The sequence below is a fragment of the Chelonoidis abingdonii genome, chromosome 1, assembly GCF_003597395.2.
Source record: "Chelonoidis abingdonii isolate Lonesome George chromosome 1, CheloAbing_2.0, whole genome shotgun sequence".
Classification (NCBI taxonomy): Eukaryota; Metazoa; Chordata; order Testudines; family Testudinidae; genus Chelonoidis; species Chelonoidis abingdonii.
In genome coordinates this window covers 53712390-53738048 of record NC_133769.1, presented here as the reverse complement: position 1 = coordinate 53738048, position 25659 = coordinate 53712390, and the positions used below count along the sequence as shown (strand labels likewise).

General features: G+C 40.8%; 1 protein-coding gene and 1 pseudogene across 1 annotated transcript in view; one reads left to right on the top strand and one right to left on the bottom strand.

Annotated features, from left to right (window-relative positions):
• DOCK4 (dedicator of cytokinesis 4) overlaps positions 1-25659 on the bottom strand; it is a 421428-nt gene that overhangs the window by 116923 nt on the left and 278846 nt on the right. Inside the window, 9 exon segments of the mRNA XM_032782929.2 lie at positions 3511-3638; positions 13221-13413; positions 15709-15879; positions 16855-16936; positions 18786-18886; positions 19016-19099; positions 19216-19313; positions 23084-23240; positions 25064-25170. Of these exon segments, the coding sequence (XP_032638820.1) occupies positions 3511-3638; positions 13221-13413; positions 15709-15879; positions 16855-16936; positions 18786-18886; positions 19016-19099; positions 19216-19313; positions 23084-23240; positions 25064-25170 (1121 nt within the window).
• Positions 19777-21731, top strand: LOC116826279 (large ribosomal subunit protein uL1-like; annotated as a pseudogene).

The window sequence follows — 25659 nt, the reverse complement described above, 5'->3', positions numbered from 1 at the left end:
GTGCATACTTGCACCTGCATGAAGCCCTTTAAGGGATACGGGCCTGTCTTAAAATATGTACCATATTCCTAGGATTTGCAATTTAGTTAATATTTCTGTAAAACCCTGAACTTTTTCACTTCCTGAGTTTATTTAATTTTTACTCAACATTCTTAACGTCATATTAATTTAAATTTCAGTTAGTTGGGAGGTTGATTTCTTTTACTGATTTTTACAAAAAGCAACTTATTGTGATAGTAAATATTAACATTTGAATGGTCCCAGTTATTCTTTGTGCACCTGTGCTACAACTGCCAGTTGCATTCCCTCAGGCAAGGACACAAATACAAGTTCTGAGAAATCATGTGGTGGCTTCCCTCAAAACACTAACATATCCTCTCTATCTTGTCTTGATTAGTCACAGACAGCTAGCCCGTATCCAAGCCCTTAGTATAAACATTGGGTTATTAGTTTCACTTCTCTGGCCTGGTCAAACATGGAGACATAGCATAATGAATGCAATGTGGTCTATTGTCTCACTACTCACCCTCTCAGTGCTACACGTTGAGCAAAAGGGGTGACAATACAGACTCTCTGCAAGTAAGAACCCCGAGGCAGAGAAACAATTGCCTACAACTATCCCTGAGCAATATCTTTAGTGGCCAAAATATGGAGCTATTTAATAGCAATTCATCCATCCATACTAGGATCCACAAGCAAGTCAACAAAATCTCATGCTCAATGGTACCAAAAGCTGCTTATACATCTAATAGAGTCTGCAGACACTACATCTATCCATTGCTATGGTAAGAACACCAGTTAAGGCAGCTGCCTCAAGTTTTCTGTTATCTTTCCTCAAAATGGGAGATTGGATACTCATTTATTACTAGAGTTAAAATCTGGCTTCTTGAACATTGATCTCCCCACGAGTTCTAGTGCCTCACCCTCTATAGGGAAATGCTGACAACCTCAGTTAACTGTGGACCAGTACTTCACCATTGCTCTCTTTTTTTCTCACCACCCTAGAGAGACAAAATTGTAGCACAAAGCTGCACACCTGCACCTCTCTGAGCTCAATGAGTTGTAACTGAAGCTTTTTTCCGCCCTCAACACACTGTTCTGTTTCCATGGCAGTAGACTGCTCTGTCCCTAGCTGAGCAATTTTGTCTGCAAAATAATGTGACATTTCTTCACAGCAAGGAACACTTGACTCTAACCAAATAGAGACAGCCAACATTCAGCAAACAGTCGAATTAACTCTTTTGCGTGGGACTTTGCAGATGCTATGATGGAAGTGAAAAAATTTGTCTTTGCCTCCCTCACAGCCAGAGCATATGTTCTTTAAACGACTGAAAAAAATCCTCTGTGTCGCTATTGTTTGGACTCAGCAGGAGTCTGGGGCCCTAGCCATTTCCGCTCTCTCTTCACCTGTAAATCCAGGTGACTTATGAAGACAGAGCCAGCACACAGTTTGCTTAGGGTCTGCTGTATCAATACGGGAGGACAAATGATTATTATGAACTCCTACCAAATTATTGTCAGAGGGCAATGGAAGAATAACCTCATCCTTCAAAGCTGCCTGGAAATGGTTTCTGAAAGCAGACCATCAAAACATTTTCATCGCCCTGTCAAGGCGAACATGTTCCAACTTCAGACCAAAAGAGACAGTGGTCAGTCTGTGGCTGAGGGGTAATCTCTCTCCAATCTACACTCGTGACCCCAACACCAGAATGTTTAGAGTAAGTCCAATGTTTATCTTGGCAGCTGTGAAACTGTGAACTGATCCCGAAAACTCAACACCGATAACACAGTGATTGAAATGTCTAGGTACTATCAAGTCTCAGTGGCTTAAGTGAGGAACATGATCAGCTCAGCCTCTGACTTAGAGAGAGACAACCTACATAACACCACCAACCATGTATTATGTCCATCTTTGGACTCTGGCCAGGAGGACACATTCAATGTGACATAGCTTCAGAATGCAAGATCTCTTGTATTTGGAGGTGAGATGAAAAAAACATAGCTACCCACCAGCCTAGATCATGTATCACCTCATGCTGAACTATATACCTTTCCAGGGCAGCTGCAACAAAAATGTGTCAAAATAACAGCCCCATATCAAGTCATAGACGGTATTATCCAACAGCATGAAATGAAGATCCAGATCCAATGTCCTGCATTCCTGACAACTGTTATAATGTGAGACCACAGGAACTGAGACTAACCATGCTGGTCATGGTTCACACTTACTACACTGAGTAGTGTATGATGCTATTTTCTTCTTGCCTTGTCTCTGTCTCTACCACAGGGATTGAGGGGACCTAACCCTCACAATCAGGATACTTCTCCATATCCCCAATATGCAGCACTGTCATTCAACCTTCATGGCCAACCTAAGATGCCCCAATCACAGCTAGATGCCCCAATAAGAACACTGAGACCCATCTGCAAAGTCCATCCTAACCAACAGCCCCACAAACAGTCTCCAAATACATCAGATCAGCCCTCTCCAACAGTGCATAGATTAGCTCAGAGCACATCCTCTTCACTTATCCTACATGAATAAATGGTCTATTAATTCCAACACACTTCCAAACCACTGTGGGTCAACCTTCACATTGACAGCACAATGATCCTGGCAGGACAGCTCTACTAGAGGGGTCTATCCAAAGGGCTGAGAGTCCATCACAACTGCTGACTCAACAGTCCCAGAAGAGCAACCCAACACAAATGATCAATCCTGTTAAACTCTTCCACAAATTTCTTTCTTGCCTACCCCACTCAATCCCTGGGCTTTTAAACAGTCCTCTTATCCTCCATCTATGAACTCGTTAAGAACATCATCTTTCTCTCAGTCAGTACATCCCTTTCATATCTACTCTCCATGAACGGGTCACCCAACTCAATCCCTTCATCCAATACACACACAAAAACTATCATCAGAATGTCAGCTTCCAACAAACCCACCAAAACAAGGTCAATAACAAGGGCCAGATCAGGCTACATGTGGAGAAGCAGCCCTGGGTCCCTCGATTCCTCCTTGGCTGTAGTAAGCATCCCTCTTAAAAGATCTCCCTAGTTTGCTCTTCTCAATGGAAAAAGGGCAGGGCAGGCTGCAAATGAAGAAGCATTTCCTCAAGTCCAAGTGGGCTGAAACGGGAAGGTGGCCTCTTTTAAAGCTCCTACAACCTTAAAACATGGGCCTGGCAAGAAGATGCTATTTATAACAGAATTTATAACTTAAATCAGACAATCTTTCTCTGTTTCTCTTTGAAAACTGATCTGAATTACTATGTTAGAACACTGGAACAGTGTCAAAGCTCAGCAGAACACAGAGTCCTAGATTAAAAATACTCTTCCAACAGTCCAAAAAATTGATGAAAAATCAAACTGACACATTCATGAAGGTTCCATTCGTAGAGAATGCTCTAAATGTCACTTTTTGTTCAAGGGACAGTTTATTTTATTATGAGGAGCCAAATAATGAAGTTAAAAAAAAAAAACTACTGTTCATAACTTGAATTTACTTACTGAGCTATTTTTCTTTATGAAACAAAATATGTTGCTAAGGATACGTGCACACATTGTAAGATCCTTCTGCTCTTGTAAATGCATGTGGAGGTGATGTAAAACTACTGGAAGAAGAATATATCTGGAATCTGCAAGGAGAGAGAAAGGGTATGAGTGGACTCCTTTCATGACACTTTTTCATTTTATATATATTTTAATAAAATATAATCATATATAAACTGTAAATGTGTCTTATATCCATACAAACATTCCTGAACATCAGATGCTTTCAGAAGCTTCATACCATATCATAACAAATACAAAAATTTCACGTACTACCTTTTGCTGAGTAAGAAGAAATCGCCTCCAGATGTACACATTACTGTGTGTGAAATAAAACTACATATTTATACAACTTTCATGCAGAAAACGTTAGCATAATAATGTAGGTATAGGAAATGACATGGAAACTATTTCCTCCTACCTCCCTGGTTTGTCACTGGCCTCCTTTGAAACTATATCACTTTCCACATTCAGATCTAATTCACTGTCCACTGCTAACCTCAGTTCTTTTTCACTATTACTGCTTTTCAGATTTCTCCCTCCTACTGAGACTGTGTAACACAGATTATTTGTCTCTATTGGAATTAACTTGCATTTTTCCTAGCTGAATCTCATTTTACTCCCAGTCCTTTTGTTATGATTTTTCTTTTCTGACTTCTCACAATTTAGTATCAGCTGTGAATTTCACTCATGTGCTGTTTACTTCCTTTTCTGATTATTAATTAAGATATTAAATGAGAGCAGTCCTAACACTGATTTCTGTGGTGCTGTGCTAGAGACCACCTCCCTTCCTGACAGATGGAACTTGTTGTTATCCTTTGTTTTAAGTTACTCTAGACACACACATACGTATATATATATATATTACATACACACACACACACACACATATTTGAGACACTGTTTTTATTTTAAATCTACTCTAATTAGTATTTCTATTAAGATATTTTAAAAGCATTGCTAAAAACTAAACCCACTGATGCCATTAATCTATTAAGTTTGCCATTATTTCACTAAAGGAAGCAAGTTTGTCTAGCCAGAACATTTTATATAAACTCATGTTGCCAGTTGCTTACGATTCCAGTAACCTCTGAATGATCAATGATTTTTTTCTCTTTTACTATTTAATCTACTTTTTAAAAGGTTATAGACGTTTGATTTACGGGATAGTAGTCTCTACCAGGATTAAGCTTCTTTCCTGCACTGAAAATTACCGCTGCTCTGCTTTTCCTCCAGGTCTTCCCTCATTGTCATTGTGTCAGTAAGTTCATTTGCTAGTTACTCATATAACCTTAGACAAGTGTCATAAGGATCTGTGGCTTTGAAAACACATTACCAAGTACTGTACTCCTTGTCTGCTCTTTAACTATTTTACAGGATCTCCTATCCTTGCTAGTTATTCACGTGGAAGCAAAATTTAGCACCTCAGCTGTCTATGAGACATCTTTAATTTGACTCCCCTCCTTATTTATTAGTAGACTTCTTAACAAGTTTACTTTTGCAAAAGTGCCTTGGAAATCTAAAGTGCCACAAATGGCTAAGACCTGTGTTCTACACCTCAAATAAAAGATGGCACAATCAAAAGCACAAAGCCATCTAATACTACGCTGACTTACTTTGACTGACTCAAGGAAGAAGGGGATAGTGCCACCTACTGAGTTACTTGGATCACTTCCTGCACCACCTAAAGGCCATGTTCCTTAACAATGTCTAACCGAAAAACTGGTCACAATTGCTTTAGGTTGTGAGAGCTGATGGGATCACTGAACGGATGAGATAACAATAGTCTCCACCACTAAAACCTATTTGTGAAAGTTCAGAGACAGCAATGTGTATGTTTTGCCTACAGGCTTTACTTTTTTCTCAACAACTGTCAGGTACAATGTCAGCCACTGTAGATAGTCAAATTATTGAATGCAGGTACAGCCCAATATTTAGAAGCCTTAGCCATTGGCCACTCTGTCCTAATTCCCCTTACCCGCTCCAAAAACCAAATTAGCTGACTGTTTAAAATGCTAATACTCACTTTTAAAAAATATTATACAGAAATTGGAAAAATAAAATTTTCACGACATCAGTCTTTCCAAAAGACACTCAGGGCATCTCTGTGCCTTTTTTCTGCAGTACTCCTGGTGGAATTCTGTGCCACTACACACATGTACAATTCAGGTTCCCTGCAGTTTTTTTAATTCTCAGCTGAGAATACATTCTGTGGGGAGGCGCTGCAGTTATATCTTTTACCCACTAGGGGCTGCTGTAGCGCAAGAGGAGAGGGCAGCTGACTCAAGGCTGAGCAGCCAGCAGTGGAGAGGGCGGGGTCATAGGCTGCTTTCCTCACAGCGCCCTGCCCATAGGGCCATGTAAGGGGAGACAGGATGGGGGAGGAGATGGACAGAACAGGGCACACAGGGCTGCTGGGGATTACATAGACTGGGGTTCAGAAGGGCTAGTGGAGGGACAGAGTGGGGTGGCAGCACAGAAATTAGTGGGGTGACAGCACTGAGCCAGGGGCTGCATGAGAGTGGGCGTGCAGGGACATATGGAGATGGGTGGCTGGGGGTGGCTGACTCGAGTGCAGGGACACATGGAGACCGGGGAAAGAGGATGCAGGGACACACAGGGATGGGGCAGATGGTGATAGCTGAATGGGAGAGGCTAGTGCCAGAGTTTGCATAGGGAGGGTCCCCAACTCTCTAACAATTCCCCCACCCCCGCCACAAACAAAACCTGTTCCATACTTCTCCCACCCACACCTAGCAACCCTCCAGGTTCACTCCCAGGATCCTTCCCAGTGGTTACTTTCCTCTCCCTCTGCTTCTCCATTATCCCTGACTCCCCCAAATCTTTTTTCTTGTCTGTATTCTTATAGACATACTTGCTGACAGGTATTTTGAAATAAATTACTCAAATAATTGAAACTGGTATAATTATATTGTGTTATTTTGACAAATAAAATATGCTGAATTTTAAAATATTGTGCACAGGATTTTTAGTTCATTGCTACGTTACTAATTACAACCTAGACCTTGCAGACAGAAAGAATTTTAAAAATTCAATTAACTTTTCGGTATGTATTCTGTTTGTATTTTATTTTTCCTTCCGCTTGAGCATGAAAATCAAGGAAACCATTTGCTTTTTTTAAAGCAGTTTCATTTGCACACACTCAATTTTGCATTTATTAGGTGGAAGCACTGTGGGGGAATGTTTAGTTGCACAAGAAGAAAAACAATTCCCACTGGAATTCTGAAAAACAGACAGACATTTCTGGTCTGTCTAAACAGAGCATTTCAATGTCCAGAGCTCTTAGTATGACACTTTTCATAAAGCATTATTTTCATTTTAAAAGTAGTACTAGATAGAGTGAAGAACAAGAAACACTGTTAGGGAGAAACGGTGACTTGTTTTAAGTGAAGGGGCATTAGTCAGATGGTTGCAGAAGTGTGTTTGATTGTCTGCCAGGTAAGTACTTAGAGAGAGAAGATGGGTGAGGCAATATCTTTTATTGGACCAACTTCTGCTGACGAAAGAGCCTTTGAGCTTACAGGGAGCTCTTTTTTCAGGTACGTACAAAGATACAGATATATTAATGACTGAAAGATTTATCTCTGAATTTATATAGATTTTCAACAGAATGTAATGATTACACAATTAATGCTCTTTTGATGGGCAGTGTAACCTCACATAAACCTATCCACAGTGGGATGAACTGAGGGAAAGATCAGTCCCAAAAAGAAAACAGTTGGGTAATACATTTTCCATTCTGTACCTTGTCCTCCTCTAATTTCTTACTGTAATAAAACAATGAGTATTAAAGAGAAACAGAATGTAGAGAAGCAAGAAAAGGAATCTATTTAGGCACTATCCTGTGGGGATCCTTGCTTCTCTCGATACTGGTGATGTGATGAGGAAGATGTGAGACAAGGAGACTAACTCCAGGATGTACCTCAACCTCAGGATCTCAGTACCCATCTGTCTGATGTATAGTGAAGCCAAGGGTCTATAAAGTATGAGATTCCTCCTCCCAGGAGGCTATCTGGTTGAATGCAGTACCCACTGTAGTCACACTGAAAGTTTCAGTTGGGAAGAGAAGTTACCACCTCTATAAAGTTTCCCTCTGGGATTGCAATTCCATGATTTGGCTCTGGAATAGTGGAGTCTCTTCTCTCATACCTTTGCTGAGAGGGATGACAGGATGCTTAGTTCTGTGTGAGGACCTGTAGTACAGCCAGGTTTAATCTGGAGTGCATGGAGAATGTTTAGACAGGGTCAGCTCCAGGCACCGGCCAAGCAAGCTCGTGCTTGGGGCGGCAGATTCTAAGGGGCAGCTTCCGCCCAATCTTAGGGCAGCATGGCTGCCCAATTTTTTTTTTTTTTTTTTGCTTTGCCTTCGGGTCCAGTCGCCCTGCACCCAGGGGTTTTTTTTTTTCTTTGTTTTGTTGAGCTGCCCTGTGCCCTAGTGTTTTTGTTTGTTTGTTTGTTTTTGTTTTTTTTGCTGGGGCAGCAAAAAAGTCAGAGCCAGCCCAGCCCTGTGTTCAGACACTTACTACAGCCAGCAGGAGCTGAGGGATCAGGATGTAAATGATTTACTATTTTCCAGATCAACATTTCTTAAATAATTCAGCACAATTTTTATTTTCCCCTATGTAGTCTTAGAGAGGGCTCCCTTCTAGGCCTGGGCTGATGAAAAGTCTATGTGCATTTATTTTTAGGAATGGAACATTATAGGACTGAAAGAGGTGAAGACAATGAGCTCCAAGAAATCCTTCCCCTAATTGGTGACCGAAATGACACTGTACAATATATTTCCAAGACGTGTCTCTGTTCCCTTATCATTTATACTAGTTGTTCATATTACTGATTTTGGTAATAATTTCTTTCATATCCATTATGCTTATCCAGAAATTCTCTCTAAATTCCTTCAGTACTCTGCCCTTTCTTCACATTAATACAACATTGTCATTGTTGTCAGGGCTTGTTCTCTTAAAGGAGTATTCATTTTACCAAATCTAATTTCACTGACACTTTTTTACTAAGAACACTGTATCATGGGCATTGTCCTTATCGTATCATTTCCAGACCAGAGCAGGATACAAAATTCCTTACAGGGAATTAAATACATTTTCTCTTAATTTCATTCTGTAGGTTAGATCCTCTGCTCTGGCTGAGCTGCACACTGTACAGGATAGAGAGAGGGAAGAGCAAAGGTAGCTTTAAGTCACCTTTACGCTGCTTTGATTGTGAAGCTTTCAGAGCGATTTAGTGGACATAGTGTATTTGGACTTTCAGAAAGCCTTTGACAAGGTCCCTCACCAAAGGCTCTTAAGCAAAGTAAGCTGTCATGGGATAAGAGGGAAGGTCCTCTCATGGATCAGTAACTGGATAAAAGATAGAAAACAAAGGGTTGGAATAAATGGTCAGTTTTCAGAATGAAGAGAGGTAAATAGTGGTGTCCCCCATGGATCTGTAGTGGGACCAGTACTGTTTAACATGAATGATCTGCAAAAAAAGATGTAAACATGGAGTTGGCAAAATTTTCCGACAATACACAATTATTCAAGCTAGTCAAGTCCAAAGCAGACTACAAAGAGTTACAAAGTGATCTCACAAAACTGGGTGACTGGATACAAAACGGCAGTTGAAATTCAAATGTCGATAAATGCAAAATAATGCATATTGGAAAACAATCTGTAAATAAGGGGTTGTACCGTATGACTGAAGAATTGCTAAAACAGTTAATTTGTTTTCCTTTCTTAAAAACAGGATCTGGGTAACTACAGGCCTGTTAGTTTAACATCTGTAGTATCCAAGGGCTTGGAAAAAATGTTGAAGGAGAAAGTAGTTAAGGATATTGAGGTCAATGGTAATTGGGACAAAATACAGCATGGTTTTACAAAGGGTAGATCACGCCAAATAAACATGATCTCCTTCTTTGAGAAGGTAACAGATTTTTTAGACAAAGGAAACACAGTGGATCTAATTTACCTTGATTTCAGTAAGGCATTTGATACAGTTCCACAAGGGAATTATTAGTTAAATTGGAAAAAATGGGGATCAATATGAAAATTGAAAGGTGGATAAGGAACTGGTTAAAGGGGAGACTACAATGGGTCACACTGAAAGGTCAACTCTCAGGCTGGAGGGAGGTTACTAGTAGAGTTCCTCAGGGGTCAGTTTTGGGACCAATCTTTTTATTACTCACTTTGGCACAAAAAAGTGGGAATGTGCTAATAAAGTGTGCGGATGACACAAAGCTGGGAGGTACTGCCAATAGAGAGAAGGAAGATCTGGATGACCTTGTAAATTGTAGTAATAATAGTAGGATGAAATTTAATAGTGAGAAGTGCAAGGTAGGTCAGGCATTTAGGGATTAACAACAAAAAATTTTGTTATAAGCTGGGGACTCATCAGTCGGAAGTAACAGAGGAGGAGGACGACAACTTTGGAGTATTGGTTGATCACAGGATGACTATGAGCTGTCAATGTAATATGGCTGTGAAAAAAAGCTAGTGCCGTCTTGGGATGCATCAGGCGAGGTATTTCCAGTAGAGATAAGGAGGTGTTAGTACCGTTATATAAGGCACTGATGGGACCTCATCTGGAATACTGTGTGCAGTTCTGGTCTCCCATGTTTAAGAAGGATGAATTCAAACTGGAACAGGTACAGAGAAGGGCTACTAGGATGATCCGAGGAATGGAAAACCGTCATATGATAAGAGACTCAAAGAGCTTGGCTTTTAAGCCTAACCAAGCTGAGGGAGATTGATTGCTCCCTACTACACATACTCATCAGCGCCCGATAAATCACACGGAGGGAGGAATATATCCATCTAACCTCAGCACACAACTGAGCCACAGCTCAAGAAACAACAACTCGGCTACAACTGGCCATCCACCAAACTTTAGACTTGAATAGACAAAGGCTTTCCTCACCCATCCCGAGGAGTGAAGTTCTGGAACAGCCTTTCAAGGGGAGCAGTGGGGGCAAAAGACATATCTGGCTTCAAGACTATGCTTAATAAGTTTATGGAGTGGATGGTATGATGGGATAGCCTAATTTTGGCAATTAATTGACCTTTGACTATATGCTCAATGGCTTGTGATGGGATGTTAGATGGGGTGGGATCTGAGTTACTACAGAGAATTCTTTCTTGGGTGTCTGGCTGGTGAATCTTGCCCACATGCTCACGGTTTAGCTGATTGCCATATTTGGGGTTGGAAAGGAATTTTCCTCCAGGGCAAATTCGACAGAGGCTCTCGGGGTTTATCGTCTTCCTCTGCAGCATGGGGCACGAGTCACTTGCTGGAGAATTCTCTGGAGGATTCTCTGCATCTTGAAGTCTTTAAACCATGATTTGAGGACTTGAATAGCTCAGACATAGGTTAGGGGTTTATTACAGGAGTGGGTGGGTGAGATTCTGTGGCCTGCATTGTGCAGGATGTCAGACTAGACGATCACAATGGATCCTTCTGACCTTAAAATCTATGACTCTATGACTCTACTTTGAATGGCAAATGGCACTAAATCAGGGGTGGGCAAACTACGGCTCACGGGCCAGATCTGGCCCCTCGGGGCTTTGGATCCAGCCTACAGAATTGGCTCCTGTGGTGCTGTGGTCCCCGCACTGCTCTCAGAAGTGGCCAGCACCACGTCCCTGCAGGCCCCGGGCGGGGGGGGTGGGGGGCAGAGGGCTCGGTGCATTGTCCTGGCTTCCAGGCACCGCTCCCTGCAGCTCCCATTGGCTAGGAAAGGGGAACCGTGGCCAATGGGAGCTTCAGGGGAGGTACCTGGAGGCAGAGCAAGGGCAGAACATGTGGAGAACTCTGCCCTCCCTCCCCCAGGGGCCGCAGTGCTTCCTGAAGCGGTGAGGGGCTGAAGACAGGGCAGGTGTGCAGGAAGCCTGCCCTGGTCCTGTTGTGCAGCACTGCCACCCAGGAGCCACTTTAGGTAAGCAGCACTGGGCCAAATCCCAAACCCCTCCTGCACTCTGCCCCCCAAAAACCTGCCCTAAGCCCCCTGCCTGTACCTTGCACCCCTCCTGCACCCCAAGCCCCTTCCCTGAGCTCCCTGCTGCACCCTGCACACCCCAACTTCCTGCCCTGATCCCTCTGCTGCACCATGCACTCCTCCTGTACCCCAACCCCCTTCCCTGAGCCTCCTCATACACCCTGCACCCCTCCTCTGCCCCAATCCCTTGTCCTGAGTCCCTTCCTGCATTCAGCACCCACACCCCAACCCCATGCCCCAGCCCTGCATAAATTTCCCCACCGAGATGTGGCCCTCGGCCCACAAAGTTTGCCCACCCCTGCACTAACTGCTAATGTTCCTACTCTTCCCAGATCATTCTGAAATATTCTGCCACTTCTGTTTGTATTGAGCCTGCCCTTCCAATTTTCTTTTATCATTAAAATTACTGTAAGTGTGGGATTTTCAAAAACACCTATGCATCTTTCATGGGGCTGGTGCTCCTAAGTTACTGAGGTGCTTTTGAAAATTCCAATTAACACTTCTTCCATTTGTTTTGTCTTTCCAAAGTTTGCTGTGTTAAAATTCAATATCATTGTCATTTAGTTTTTGGTGTCACGTTGTACCAATAAACAGAGATAGATTAAAGTCACTCTGGCTAGGATGCAACCAAAAATCCACATATTCAGTCCTTCTCATGTACATAAAATAATAGGCCAAATTCTCACTGCAATAGAGCTCTGCTCGGAATAGCCCAAGGGAGAAGGGAGCAGAGTGTATTCTGACAAATGTGTTTTTAAGCCCCTCTGCACTCAGGGACACTGGGGCTGATTTGTCCACAAGTGTAACTTAGAGCAGTCCAGTTATGGTTTCCAGGGATAGATAGAGCACAGCAATATTCTGGCCCTACTTGTGATATAGTTCTTATACCAAGAGGGTCCCCAAGTAGTCGGATCTGCTAGATTTCTACCTGGTTTGCATTACTGAAGTGGTACAAAGCAGACAAGGAGCTATGGGGCTGCTGGAGGATCAGACTCTGGGAGTTGGCCACTTTCACAATGTACAAGAAGAAATTGCAGTAGGAATGGGGAAGTGGTTGTGTTCCATTCTCATAAAGTACTGTTTCCAGTGGTAAGTCTGCTCTTTCTGCAAACCTCTTTGATTTTTCTATTACATAGCTACCCTGGTACCACACATATAGGTATTACTACAGTTTTATGCTGTTGTGTCCCCACTGAGATCAATGGAGTCATGACAGCATAAAAGTGGTGTAGGGCAATGGAGGATCATAGGTCCTGAACTTGCAATACTTACAGAGACAAAACTCCTTTTGGGTGTGTAAGAATTAGACTACAAGACTTCCCATTAAGATTAAAAAAAGCTTGTAACTTTCACAAAAAGACACATTAGCAGAGGTAATTATGTAACAAAAACTCCACATGCCTACACCTATCCAGCACTAGCTCATGGTTCAAACATAACCACAGCTTTGGCTATTACTAGTCTCACGTTTTACAACTGGAATCTTACTGACCACATTGTGTAAAAAAGAGACTTTTAGTGTAACTGTCCTTGCAAAACAATGCTTTGGGAATTGTAACTTTCAAAAAACATAACTATGAAACCCTGCCTCTGTTGACCTGTGCATGAGAGACGTCATTAAGGCTTTTCTGACTGCAGGCAGCTCACGATGTTATCACCTTACCTGGATTAGTGTATAGTTGACTTTCCACTGTTTTACCAATGCACTGCAGTTTAACAGCTTGAAGGGATTCATCCACATGCATGATGGTTGGCAAGCTGCCGAGAGTATCATGCACCAAATTTGCCACCTCTCGCACATCAAAGAGCTTCAGCAGCTCAGAGTATACAGCCGGGAAGGAGCAGAGAAACACAGCCTAAAGAAGGTTAAAAAATATCAATGAAATACAGTGAAACACACTTGAAATTTTCAGAATTTACAGAGTGACCAGTGACAAGAGCATCACATACTTCTAGCAGTCATGGGAACCTATTTTCACATTTCAATTTCAAGTTATAAAATGTGATTCAGATTTGAAACATTCAAATAAATTAGTTAGAATTTAAGAAGAAATATCCTCCATACTCAGATTTAAAGCTATATATTTATTTTCTTTTAAAACATGATTCAGCCTAGTATTTACTGTTCTTTGTTTTTCTCTCTCATGAACATCCCAACTTTTATCAAATAAAACAACTAGACTTTGACTACAGATACTTACAGACTTCACAAGAGCCATAAGCAAGAGGAGATTATTCACTCACAAGGACAACAGAAACTGGCAGACACCACGAACAGGTGACACTGAGGTTCCCCTGGGTAAGGAACATAACAGTCTCTTTCTCATTTTTTCCAGTATTTAAAGAGGCTATTTTGGATGGAAATGGCACTGGAACTATCAGTTAACTTTAGAAACCTAAAAACAGATCTAGTAGTTCATTGGAGAAAGAAATGGATTTGGAAGATAAACAAGAAATACTGAAGAAAAAGAAAGTTACATTACGTAAAGGTAGTTAGAACCTGGAATGTCTTCCCTTCTACCTTTCTGACTCTAGTTCCAGGGCTGCCCAGAGGATTCGGGGGCCTGGGGTCTTCGGTGGCAGGGGGCCCCCACCGCCGAAGACCCGGCACTTCTTCAGCGGCACTTTGGCAGCGGGTCCCAGGGCAGAAGGACACCCGCCGCAGGTCTTTGGGGCACTTCGGCAGCGGGTCCCGGAATGGAAGGACCCCCCACTGCCGAATTGCCGCCGACAACCTGGAGCGGAAGACGATCCAGGGGCCCCTGGAGCGAGTGAAGTATACCGCTCCAGAGGCCATGAAAAACTCTCGTGGGGGCCCCTGTGGGCTCGGGGCAAATTGCCCCACTTGCCCCTCCCTCTCTGGGCAGCCCCGTCTAGTTCATTGAAATGAAAATCACTTCTTCTAGCCATTCCATCTTTTAGTATTGGCCCCAGTGTGGATGATGTACACAGCTAAAGGGTTAAGGATACCACTTGGAATGTGGGAAAATCCCAGAGTTGCTCATTTATATGATTCTGCCAAAATACTTCAGTTAAGCTGCACATATGAGATCTGATGGAAGAATTTGGCCTAATCATCTCTCTGCTCTTTTGCTACTAACTTTGTCTTTCCCTGAAACAGTTTTCTGTGCAGCTCAAAGGGATGAACTACCGTGGAAAAGCAGATCTTTGGTCAGGAGACTCTAACATGTTTGAGTGCATCCCCAGCCCTCTCCATTTTCTGAAGACACCTAGGGTCCAGTGTTTTTCCCAAAGTGAGAGCTCTGTTCATTGTATAAAATTTTGGATTTTTAGAGTTGTTCTCAATGTGTTTTGAACACTGCCTTTTGCACTGGTCAATTTTCATAGGCCCAGTGTAACTTAAGAATATGATTACAGCAGAATGTGCTCATTAGCAAGATTATTATAATAAACCTTTAAAAGTGAGAAATCTTTTTGGGGGTTCAAGAGATCAGGTTTCAAGGTGCTTAAACAAGCTGGGCAATGATGCAACACTCAATACCCAAAATCATGTGGAGACATCATTCGATTTCTGTTTTGCAGTTATGATTTCTTCTAACCACTGGGCAAGTATTAACAGAATACAATCCCTTTCCAATTCAAAACAAATAGTCTGGCTAAGGTAACCCTAGTTCTGCTATTCAGAAGTTAGAGGTATGGAAAATTTCCATTATAAGCCACAACCAGTGCAAGCATTAACTGGAACTATCAATTTATTACAGACAACACGAATTTGACATTCTATGTAACAAACACACATGTGCACACATTTTCCCATTGAATACTGGTAATGATAATAATCAGGGCCGGTGCTTTCATTTAGGCGACTCAGGCAGTCGCCTAGGGCACCAGCATTATGGGGGAGGGGGCAGCATTCGGGGGGGCAGCAGGTGGCTCCGGTGGACCTGCCGCAGGCATTTCTGTAGACAGTCCGCTGGTCCCGCGGCTCCGATGGACCTGCCGCAGGCATTTCTGTGGACGGTCCACTGGTCCCGCGGCTCCGGTGGACCTGCTGCAGGCATGCCTGCGGCAGGCCCACCGGAGCCGCAAGACCCATGCGCGGGGCGGCAAAACGGCCCGGCACCTAGGGCGCCAGAAACTCTGGCGCCGGTCCTGATAATAATCAAACCGAGCAAACTCACGATACTTACTTGTGATTGAGATAAAGCGCTAGCCCCTTTACTCTCTTGGGAAAGGAAAAATCGTATTGACATAAGCAGCTCTTGAATACAGCAGCGAAATTCCTCCTCATTTTGTCCACCAGTGGCAAGTGAGAAGAGCCTCCGGGACTGAACTATATATTTAAAGATATATTCTTGTGCCTATAAATGTCAAAACACAAAGATCTGAATCATATTGAACTCATTCTTCTTTAAGATTAGTAAACATAAAATATAGAATTATATAATTCAAAAATATTTAGAGCATTTGTCAGTATGGAGAACATGCCATTTAATGCTGGAACGTTTTTAATCTTCTTATTAGCAGTGATTTACTGCCAGTCTTTTAATAAGGCCTCTCAACATTTTTCACTCTTTTTCTTTTAATAAAATCTGTACACCAGGGAGTACTTGCTCATCAAGAGGTAGCACTGAGGACTAGGAAATCTAGTTATTTGTTTTCCCATTTAAACAAAAATGCTTTCCCCTTAACGGTAACCAGAGAATTAGGCATCATCAGTGACAAAACAAGCTGACCTGAAGTTGCAAATTGCTGAAGTATATACTAAGTAGACTGATAATATAACACAGTGTTCAACTTCAAGTAAGAGGTGAGACGAGACCTTTTGCCAACAGCTGCAAGTGAGGAGGGAAATGGATGACAGAGAGACAGAGAAAGAGGAACAGAGAGGGTGACTGATGGTAGCTTGGTTTGGCTGAAACCAAACCAAAACTCCATTTTTAATAGAACTGTCTGGGACACAAGGACTGTCACACTAAATTGCTTTATCTGGTCATTGTAGTCTTCTATTTTATCACAGACATAATTACCACATGTGTAATCTAATAAGGTTTCTTGAAACCAACCACTATCCGTATTGCAATCAACAAATGAGTCCTCAGTTCCTGAGTTCTACTGGAGTGAACACCATGAATCAACTCTTTTTCACAATTAAGAGTTTCCAGAAGGGTGAATAAACTGACTGACTGTACCCAACTGGTGTGTGAGTGCACTGAACAGGTTTTGAAATTCTACTGCTCATTCCTACTATTCACATGAAATCAATTGATTTAAATTAGTACTGCTATACAAATGCACTGGTCAGGTATATTATTGTCTCTGATGATTTCTAGTACCTTTAACACTTCATGGATATGCTCCTGTATCTCCATGTCTGTTACTCGATCAACATGCCACTTAAATACTTTTATAAGATCTCTAGAACATAAAAAGGAAAATGATTACAGTGCAGAAGCGTGGAAAGCATTATTTAACAAATTTCTTAATATGGACTATCATAATTTAGGATTTGAAATGTGAACAAATAGGTTTCATACAATAAACAAAAAAAGTTTCAATAACACAAGGTGTCTTCTTCCAGTCATTACAATTTTGCTCAACTTATAAAGGCAGTGTATTGTGCATAATAACAGGGCCAAACTTTCACTCAATTGTAGATATGCTACAAAGTCATCTGATAGTTAATGAAAAATTTGAAAGTGGTATTAAATATAAAAACTTAAATACCTTTTGATAAAGATGCAAAAACTCATTTAATGCATAAGAACAAATCAATTTGCATTTAAAATAGTCTCTGCTTCTCCCTGAAGTCATGTGATTTTGAATTGTGATCTCATTAGACCACTAAAACTAAGCAACATTGGACCTGAACAGTACTTAGGCCTTGTCTCCACTACGGGTGGAGATCGATTTAAGTTACGCAACTTCAGCTACATGAATAACGTAGCTGAAGTCGACATACTTATATCTAATTACCGCGGGGTCCATACTACGCTATGTCGATGGGAGACACTCTCCTGTCAACTCCCCTTGCGCTTCTCGTTCAGGTGGAGTACAGGAGTTGACGGGAGACTGTTCTACAGTCAATTTAGTGGGTCTTCACTAGACCCGCTAAATCGACCTCTGATGCATCGATCACCACATGTCTATCCCCTAGTAAGTGTAGACAAGCCCTTAGATGGTAAATCAACAATGACCAAGCAGAGTATGGAAATAAGGGATGTTCATGATTCAGTACTGTATACTCTGAGGCAGTAGAACACCATGATGGTAGGGGTATTGCATTGCTGGAAGCAGTCTCTCTTGATTTAGAAGTATAAGAAATGTCCTCCTAACCATTTAGAGTCATTAAAGATCCCATGGTATTTTTCACAATAGTGGGGCTATGAGCCATAACCTGGCCAAATTCCAGCGTGGATACTTGCATTCTGAATACCTAAGAATCTTCAGTTGGATATAGTACAAAGCCTTGATCCTGCAAAGACTTATGCATGTATTTAAATTTTAAAGTATTGTGGGAAGTTCCATTGATCAGTGGGACTTTTTAGGACATAAATTTAAACATGTGTGTAAGTCTTTCAGGATCACAATCATGATCTTCACTTCCTGCCCTAAACAGTTATGTAGCCATATAATACCCTGCAGGTGGCTGCGGTTCATCAGGAGATGAATAATAGGAATATTAGAATTTACAGTCCAAAAAACCCAGACATCAATTGCTACATTTCAGGTGGGCTTGAATAAAAGGACACCACTGGTGAGATCAGCATTGGAAAAGTTTGGGGAAGAAGTGGATTTTAAGCTGAGCAGGTTGACGGGAGCAGAAGGGTGGGAGATAGACAGAATATTTTGCAAAATTTTTCCCAATATTTCTGAAATTTGGAATTTAAAATTTCAACTGGCTCTAGTTTTAAGATCTAGCTGGCTAAAATGTGGTGGCAAGTAACATAAAGAGGAATGCAATGTATTTATTTATTTTTACTTGATGTTCAAATCCAAGATCAAAATCTGGTTTTCACCCATTATGCTCAAGTTAAGGATAGACTATTCTAAGTCTAGTTCTTAATCCAATATTAGAACTGAAGGAAGTCGTTTCTCTGATCATTTAAAATTATTTCAGCTATTATTGGACTTAATTTCTTCTGATCCTATATTTTAATCCCCAAAATGAAGTTCAATACATGTATTAATTGAAGTTTATGGCTGGCTCTGCTTAGTACCTATAATTGTCAAAATTCCAAACAGTTACAAAAAGTTAGGACCTTACCTGTATGCAAGTGCACCTGCAAAATGACTTTCAATGTAAGTGTCCATTACTGGCTTAAAATGATGAAACTTGCTGTCCTGCAGCAAATTTATTATGTGAACCTAAAGAAAAAAGGAAAAAGAAAAATGTTAATGCCCTTTCTATTTCTTAAAGTGTTAAAATCTTATTTTAAAATTATCAAGTATCTTTACTGTAAGCATGGTTATGCAGAACCATGAAATACAACTTACCAAAGAATCAAATACTTTTGACCCATATTTTTGGGAATTTTCATCTAAAATGCCAAATAAAGTATCCAGTGTGTCTTGAAGAAACTATAAGTGGAGGAAGAATAACAATAATTAATTATCAAATGTACTTCTTTGTAAGATGTAAAGAAATTATTTTCTTTACATTAGTTAATTCCAAAGCAAATAAGAACAATATATACCTTTACTATTTCTGAACCATCGATTTCTTTTAGTTTTGTGAGGCAGCCTGCAATTTTGTCTGGGTGAGCTCTCCACTTAAGAAGGTCAAGCATATCCCCTGCAAAAAACACACTGAAGATTACAGCTGAAAGAATGCCAGCACTTCAGGTTTTAAAATTCTTCAATTCTATATACAAAAAATGAGCTTACATCATCTCATAAGGGAACTGCCTATGGTCTGCAGTAACATGGTCTGGCCAACTTGTTCACACTCAACTTGCAATCGCTCCATTAATAATTTTGAACACTTGTCAAAGAGATCATGCTTGATTAAGGCCAGACTCAGCACCCCATTCCAGGAAAGGGACAGGAGCGTTGGAACAATTTGTATAGGGGAGATGCTGAGAGCCATTGAACAAAACTGTAAACCCTGTGTATGATGGAAACCACTTTAAGTTAGAGTGTGCGGCAGGGATCCATACAGTGGATCCTTAAGTCCCCACACAGAATTCAATGGAATTTTGCATGGGTATAAGGACCAATGCCAGATTGCAGCTCTCTCCTTCCTTCTTCAAGCATCTATGCACCATATCTTTGATGAAATGCAACTTTTGGATGGTGCAACTAGCAATGTAACTTGATTCTTGGATCATCTTTGACTCATCAAGTAGTGAGATTGGCTAAAGACATAGCAGGAAAAATGTTTACTTTCACTTTTTTTCTGAAGGAACTAGAAGGGTGGAGAGTTGATTCTCATTACGAAGGATTTGTTGGGGATAAAAAAATGCAACTCTCAGACGTTCACTTCAAATAAATCATTTAAGGGGAAAAATACAACTAGGGAATAGTTCAAGTATAAATGAAATAAACTGAATACGAGAACAATATGAGGTCTGAGAATCCAAGGTGACAGGGAAAAGAGACCATCACTTTCAAGAGAAATGAGAAAATGAAACAGTTCTCAACAAAGATATGAGAATATAACAAACCCTTCAGGAAAATGGAGGTTTGAATGGAGAAAAAGTCAATGGTGGTGAAAAAAACTGCACTCAAGAGGAGCGAAAAACTCATTTCACAAGCCTACTCTTTAAACATGAGCTGATTTGTTAGTTTAAAAAAGAAACCCTTTGGCACTATGGCAATGGCTTTGATCCAACTTCTTGAGTTAAAAAAAAAGGGTTACAATCATCTTTATAAGGAAAACATTTGGGATTAAGTTTCCATCCTTCTCCCATAAATCCTAAAGTTTTCTTGTGAGGGAAAGTCATGTGGCTTACTATTCTCCAAAATGGAATATGAAATATAGTATGTATAATATTCTGAAAAGTTCAGTTCTGCGAACTCCAGAATCCCCCAAGTGCAGTCACTCCCATTTTCTTATTAATTATCATCAGATATTGAATGGTGTTTGTTGGAATGTGGACAGATTAATTTTAAGTACAGTTCCATCACTTGAAATACACACACTAATATAGCATGTCTTTCACTGTGGAACAGCTGCTTCTTTGTGCTCATTTCAATTGGTAGTGAGCATCAGTACTGAATGCAGGCCAACTGTCTAAAATGTCCTCACCTCCTATTTACAGACAGGGTAGATACTCTTTGTGTCTAGGCACATCTGGCTCTCTCATAACTTTGAAAAATGAACAAACAAACAGACCTACTTAGTAAAATTTGTACTAGATAATTTGATACAGTTGTTTGCTGGATAAAAGTAAATCTAAGTATAATCTAAATTTTGACGACTATTTTTAATAAACATGCAGAATCCCAACAGAGTTAATGCTCACATGACCAAATATCCATGTCCTTTGCATTCATTTCCTAAGCATGCAATGTTCTGTTTTTTTTGTTTATTCAGAATGAGAGGCTGGAAACTCACCAACACAAACCTTCCCAAAGAAGATACTTGGGAGAGAGAAGCTTTACAACAATACCCTCCACAAAGCATAGAGGAAGGTCCTGTAAAGGAACTCAAGTGAACACATAAGTTCCTGGAAACTGTAGATTTGCAGATCAATCTAAAAAACTATGACCCACAGAAGGATAAGTGCTTCTCTGGCAAAGTCAGGCCTAAGTCCACCCCATGTCCTAAACTCTCAGTCTGCTTGCTGGGAGACCAGCAACACTCTGATGAGGCCAAAGCAGTCAACAATCCTCACACAAATACAGAGGGTCTCTAGAAACTCAACAAGAAAAAAGAAGCTAGTGAAAAAGTTGCCTAAAAAAGTACGATGCCTTCCTGGCTTCAGAGTCACTGATTTAACAGATTCTGTGTATCCTAGGTCCAGACCTGAACAAAACTGGTAAGTTCTGCTCTCTCCAGGCCAAGGTCAATGAACTCATGTCTACTATCAAATTTCAAATGAAAAAAGTCCTCTGTCTGGCTGTGGCTATCGGACATGCGAAAACAACTGAGGACTAGCTAGTCTACAACATTCAACTGGTCATTGACTTCCTGGTGTTCCTGCTGAACAACAACTGGCAGAACAGACCCCATGGGGAAACCACAGCATCTCTACTAAACTGGCAGTAATAAATGGTTTCAGAGCACTCAAAACAAAAACAACAATGAAATCAACACACAAAAAACAAAACAAAAAACAAAAACAAAAGAGGATATCAAAGAACTGTCCCAAGTGTATATAAAGAATATTTATGAGAAAAAAAGATCTGGTTGTTTGTGAGTAGTTTCTGTGACAAAGTCAGGCTGGATGGCTGCAAGGGGGTGCTAGAAGGCAGATACGTTATTCCCAGAATATTAAAGGTCCTCTTCTCTACTAGCTGAGGAGTTAGCTCAGGTCAATGAGGGACACCTGATTCCAAGTAAGGGCTGCCTGAGGCCTTTAAAAACCCCTCCTCTGGTGAGAGAAAGGAGGAAGAGAGAAAAGCTGCTGCCAGGCTAGTGGCAGTAGGGAAATAAGCATCTCCAGGGTGAGAGGTTGTGCTCCTTCCTATAGGGGAAAGAACCAAACCTGAGTGCCTGCCAGGGGAAGGACTGACACCCCAGAGCAACCAACAGGACGACACCTTGCACCAGTGAGGAGGCAGCGAACGGTACCAATCCTGAGTTTTTTTGTTTGTTTATGAGACTGTTTTCTTGTTGTTTGGTGGAGGATCACCTCTTAGGACAACCCTCAGGCTTACCCTGAAAATACAACCAAGGGAGCACCGAAGGGGGGGAAGGCAACCCCTGCCTGAATGGGGCTGATTACCCCAGGCCCACCATCGCCAGAGGGGGGAAGCGCTAAGTGTGGCAAGACGAAGGAGGTGCTCTGCCACACCTCCTTGCTGTAATGAATCATACTATTAGGCATACAGGAACCAGGCCAAGAATCTTATGTGGTATACTGGAAAAACTCAAAACAGAAATCCGCCTGTATGCCTCATCATAGATTATATATTAACAATACTATCAGGAATATAAGGTTATTTTCATTAATCATAACTTGCTAAATGACCACTGACTTAAAAAGGGGGAAAGCAATGTTATATCAGAAAAGCAATAACCATCTAATTAAATGAAAACTGCTTTACCCTGAAGCCTAAAATAAACATTTTTTAAAAAAACTATCAAACAAATTAAGAGATTTTTTTTCAAAGCAGCTGGGTTTTGATGACTGATTCTAAAAAACGTATGTGATTCCAATATTATGTTAATTAAAAAGCATCCTTGAACTGCATAAATTCAGTGGTTCGCCATGTACCATTTTTTCCATCTGGTCATCAAAATTAAGGAAAATTACTGATTTTTTAAACCTCAAAACAGAGCATCAGCTATCTTTTATGTCACAACACGAGTGCTTTAGTGCCTGTTTGGTGTTGAAAAGACCACCCATCAAATTCACTTGAGTTCATCATGTTTCAATAATCAACATATCATCCTACCATTTTGCGTGAGTTTAGTGGAGCAGAGAAAAGACGTAATCCAGAAAGACTCTTTAGTAATTTTTATTGCTTGGTGGTTATTCCCTAGGAGAATTCCCTTTGAAAAGGGGAGTTTGAGGTAGCGACTTGAATCCTGAAGGTTTGTGTTTTCTTCACACTGTGAAAACAACCAAGTGAAAATCATTGCAATTAATAAAAACAAAGGATTCAACTTGTGCCAACTGTGGTAGCTCTGTTGAAGTCAATGGAGCTACGACAATTTTCGCCAGCGGAGGCACTCCCTCAACTGCATTGCAACAAGCCAAATCTGTTAGAAACAGTATGTTTTTTGTTTCAAAAACTTTACATATAAAACGTTGCATTGTCTTTGTTGCTGACCGCTTTATTTTACATAGATAGCCTACAATCTTTAATCAAGCACCTCTCAAAACACACAACTTAAAATTATGCATACAAATCATTGAATAAATTATGAAGCAACCAGATGTCTCTTAAAGATGTTTAAACATTTATAAGAACAGCACAAATGTCCGAAGATTAGATTTGCATTATAAACGCACAGAGAAACAGCAGAAAAACTGAGCACCCTGATGTTTTAAAACACCCTATTTCAAAAATATACTTAAACATCTAGTACAGAAGTCGGCAACCTTTCAGAAGTGGTGAGTCGTCTTTTATTCACTCTAAATTAAGGATTACGCGTGCCAGTAATACATTTTATTGTTTTTAGAAGGCCTTTTTCTACAAGTCTATAATATATAACGAAACTATTGTTGTATATAAAGTAAATAAGGTTTTTAAAATGTTTAAGAAGCTTCATTTAAAATTAAATTAAAATGCAGAGCCCCCCAGACTGGTGGCCAGGACCCGGGCAGTGTGAGTGCCACTGAAAATCAGTCCATGTGCCACCTTCGCCACCCATGCCATAGGTTGCCTACCCCTGATCTAGTATGTTATTGGTACTAGAGTCTAACACAACAAAATATCAGAGGGGTAGCCGTGTTAGTCTGGATCTGTAAAAAGATCCTATGGCACCTTACAGACTAACAGACGTATGGGAGCATAAGCTTTCAGACACATCAATGAAGTGGGTATTAACCCACGAAAGCTTATGCTCCCATACATCTGTTAGTCTATAAGGTACCACAGGACTCTTTGTTGCTTAACACAACAAAAAGTTTTTACAAGTCTTATTAATTCTTTATGTCTTCTCTCCAGCAGAGTCTGTCTTTGGCCTTCTCAGCCACTGACTGGCTCCCGAGCAGATTCAACTATTGACAAGATGAGTCTGCCTGTTGCATAAATAAAAATGACAAGCATTTTCAAATAGCAAAGTTAGAAATAATTTTAAGCTTGCTTCTCAGCATAACAGGAATGTTTGCCCTTACAAGAGCTTTCATGGGTAGCTCTTGTTAGAGATAGAAAATCCTTATTTTTAGATAGTACTCAAACATCTGGTGTAAAAGACTAATCATTCTGCACAGTTTTTTGACTAGAGCAGCACCTACACATTGCAAGTTGTTTTATTTATTAGGTGTGTATCAAATTCCATCTCAACACAGATAAAGCTTCTTGAATGCACGTTTGAATTAAAAAAAAATTTAAAGGGCCTCACAGAGATCTGCTGCAGAATAGCTGGCCCTGGGAGGGGTCAACCTGGTCAAATATATTCCAAGAGTGACTATTTTTAAATTGTGACAATTTTTAGCTTTATGGAATTATTTATGCAACTGAGGTTTTATTTAAATCTACATTCAGAGGTACTGTGACTTTACAGTACGTGCTGCATTGAAATACATAACTAGATTGAACTGCAACTATAAACAGAGAACATAAGCTCAACAGAATGTTGAGAAGACATTTTAAAAACAGCACTATCACTCATTTGCTAACAGTTCAGTCTTCCCTTGTTTAACGCCTCTGGGCATTTGGCGTACTTTTCAGAGGAATCACCACAGAATGATTTCGGACTGAAATTACCTTGTGCACAATGAGTTCATGAGTGCCATCTGGCAATGTCCTCCCATTTTCCTGCATCAGGGGCACGAAAGAAAAGCCAAACAATTTCTTCTCGCCCTTTTCTTTTGCTGAAAACAAATATAAATAAAAACACGCACATTCTGGACTTAGGTTTATACTGTATGTCGTAGCGTTTTTCTTTACTGCACTGTTAGCTTGAGGTATAACCTGAGTTTTGCCCCACCCCAGCTCTGTCCACACACAAAAATCTCTAGCTTGAGTTGAGTGGTTCTTTAAACTCCAGCTAGCTGGCCAGTCAGGAGTAAAGGGGTGTATGGGTGTGTGTGTGTGTGTGTGTGTGTCTGTGTGTTGAGGACTGAGTGCTGCTGACACTCTGTTAATAGTGCAATAGGGATACAGCAGCTCCAGTTACAACAACTCATCAACTGCTAATCCAATCACTCTGTGTAGCTTGTGTGTTGTTTCCCAGGGTACGTCTACACTACGGGATTATTCCAATTTTACATAAACCGGTTTTGTAAAACAGATTGTATAAAGTAAAGTGCACGCGGCCACACCAAGCACATTGAATTCGGCGCGTGTGCTGTCTCATGGTC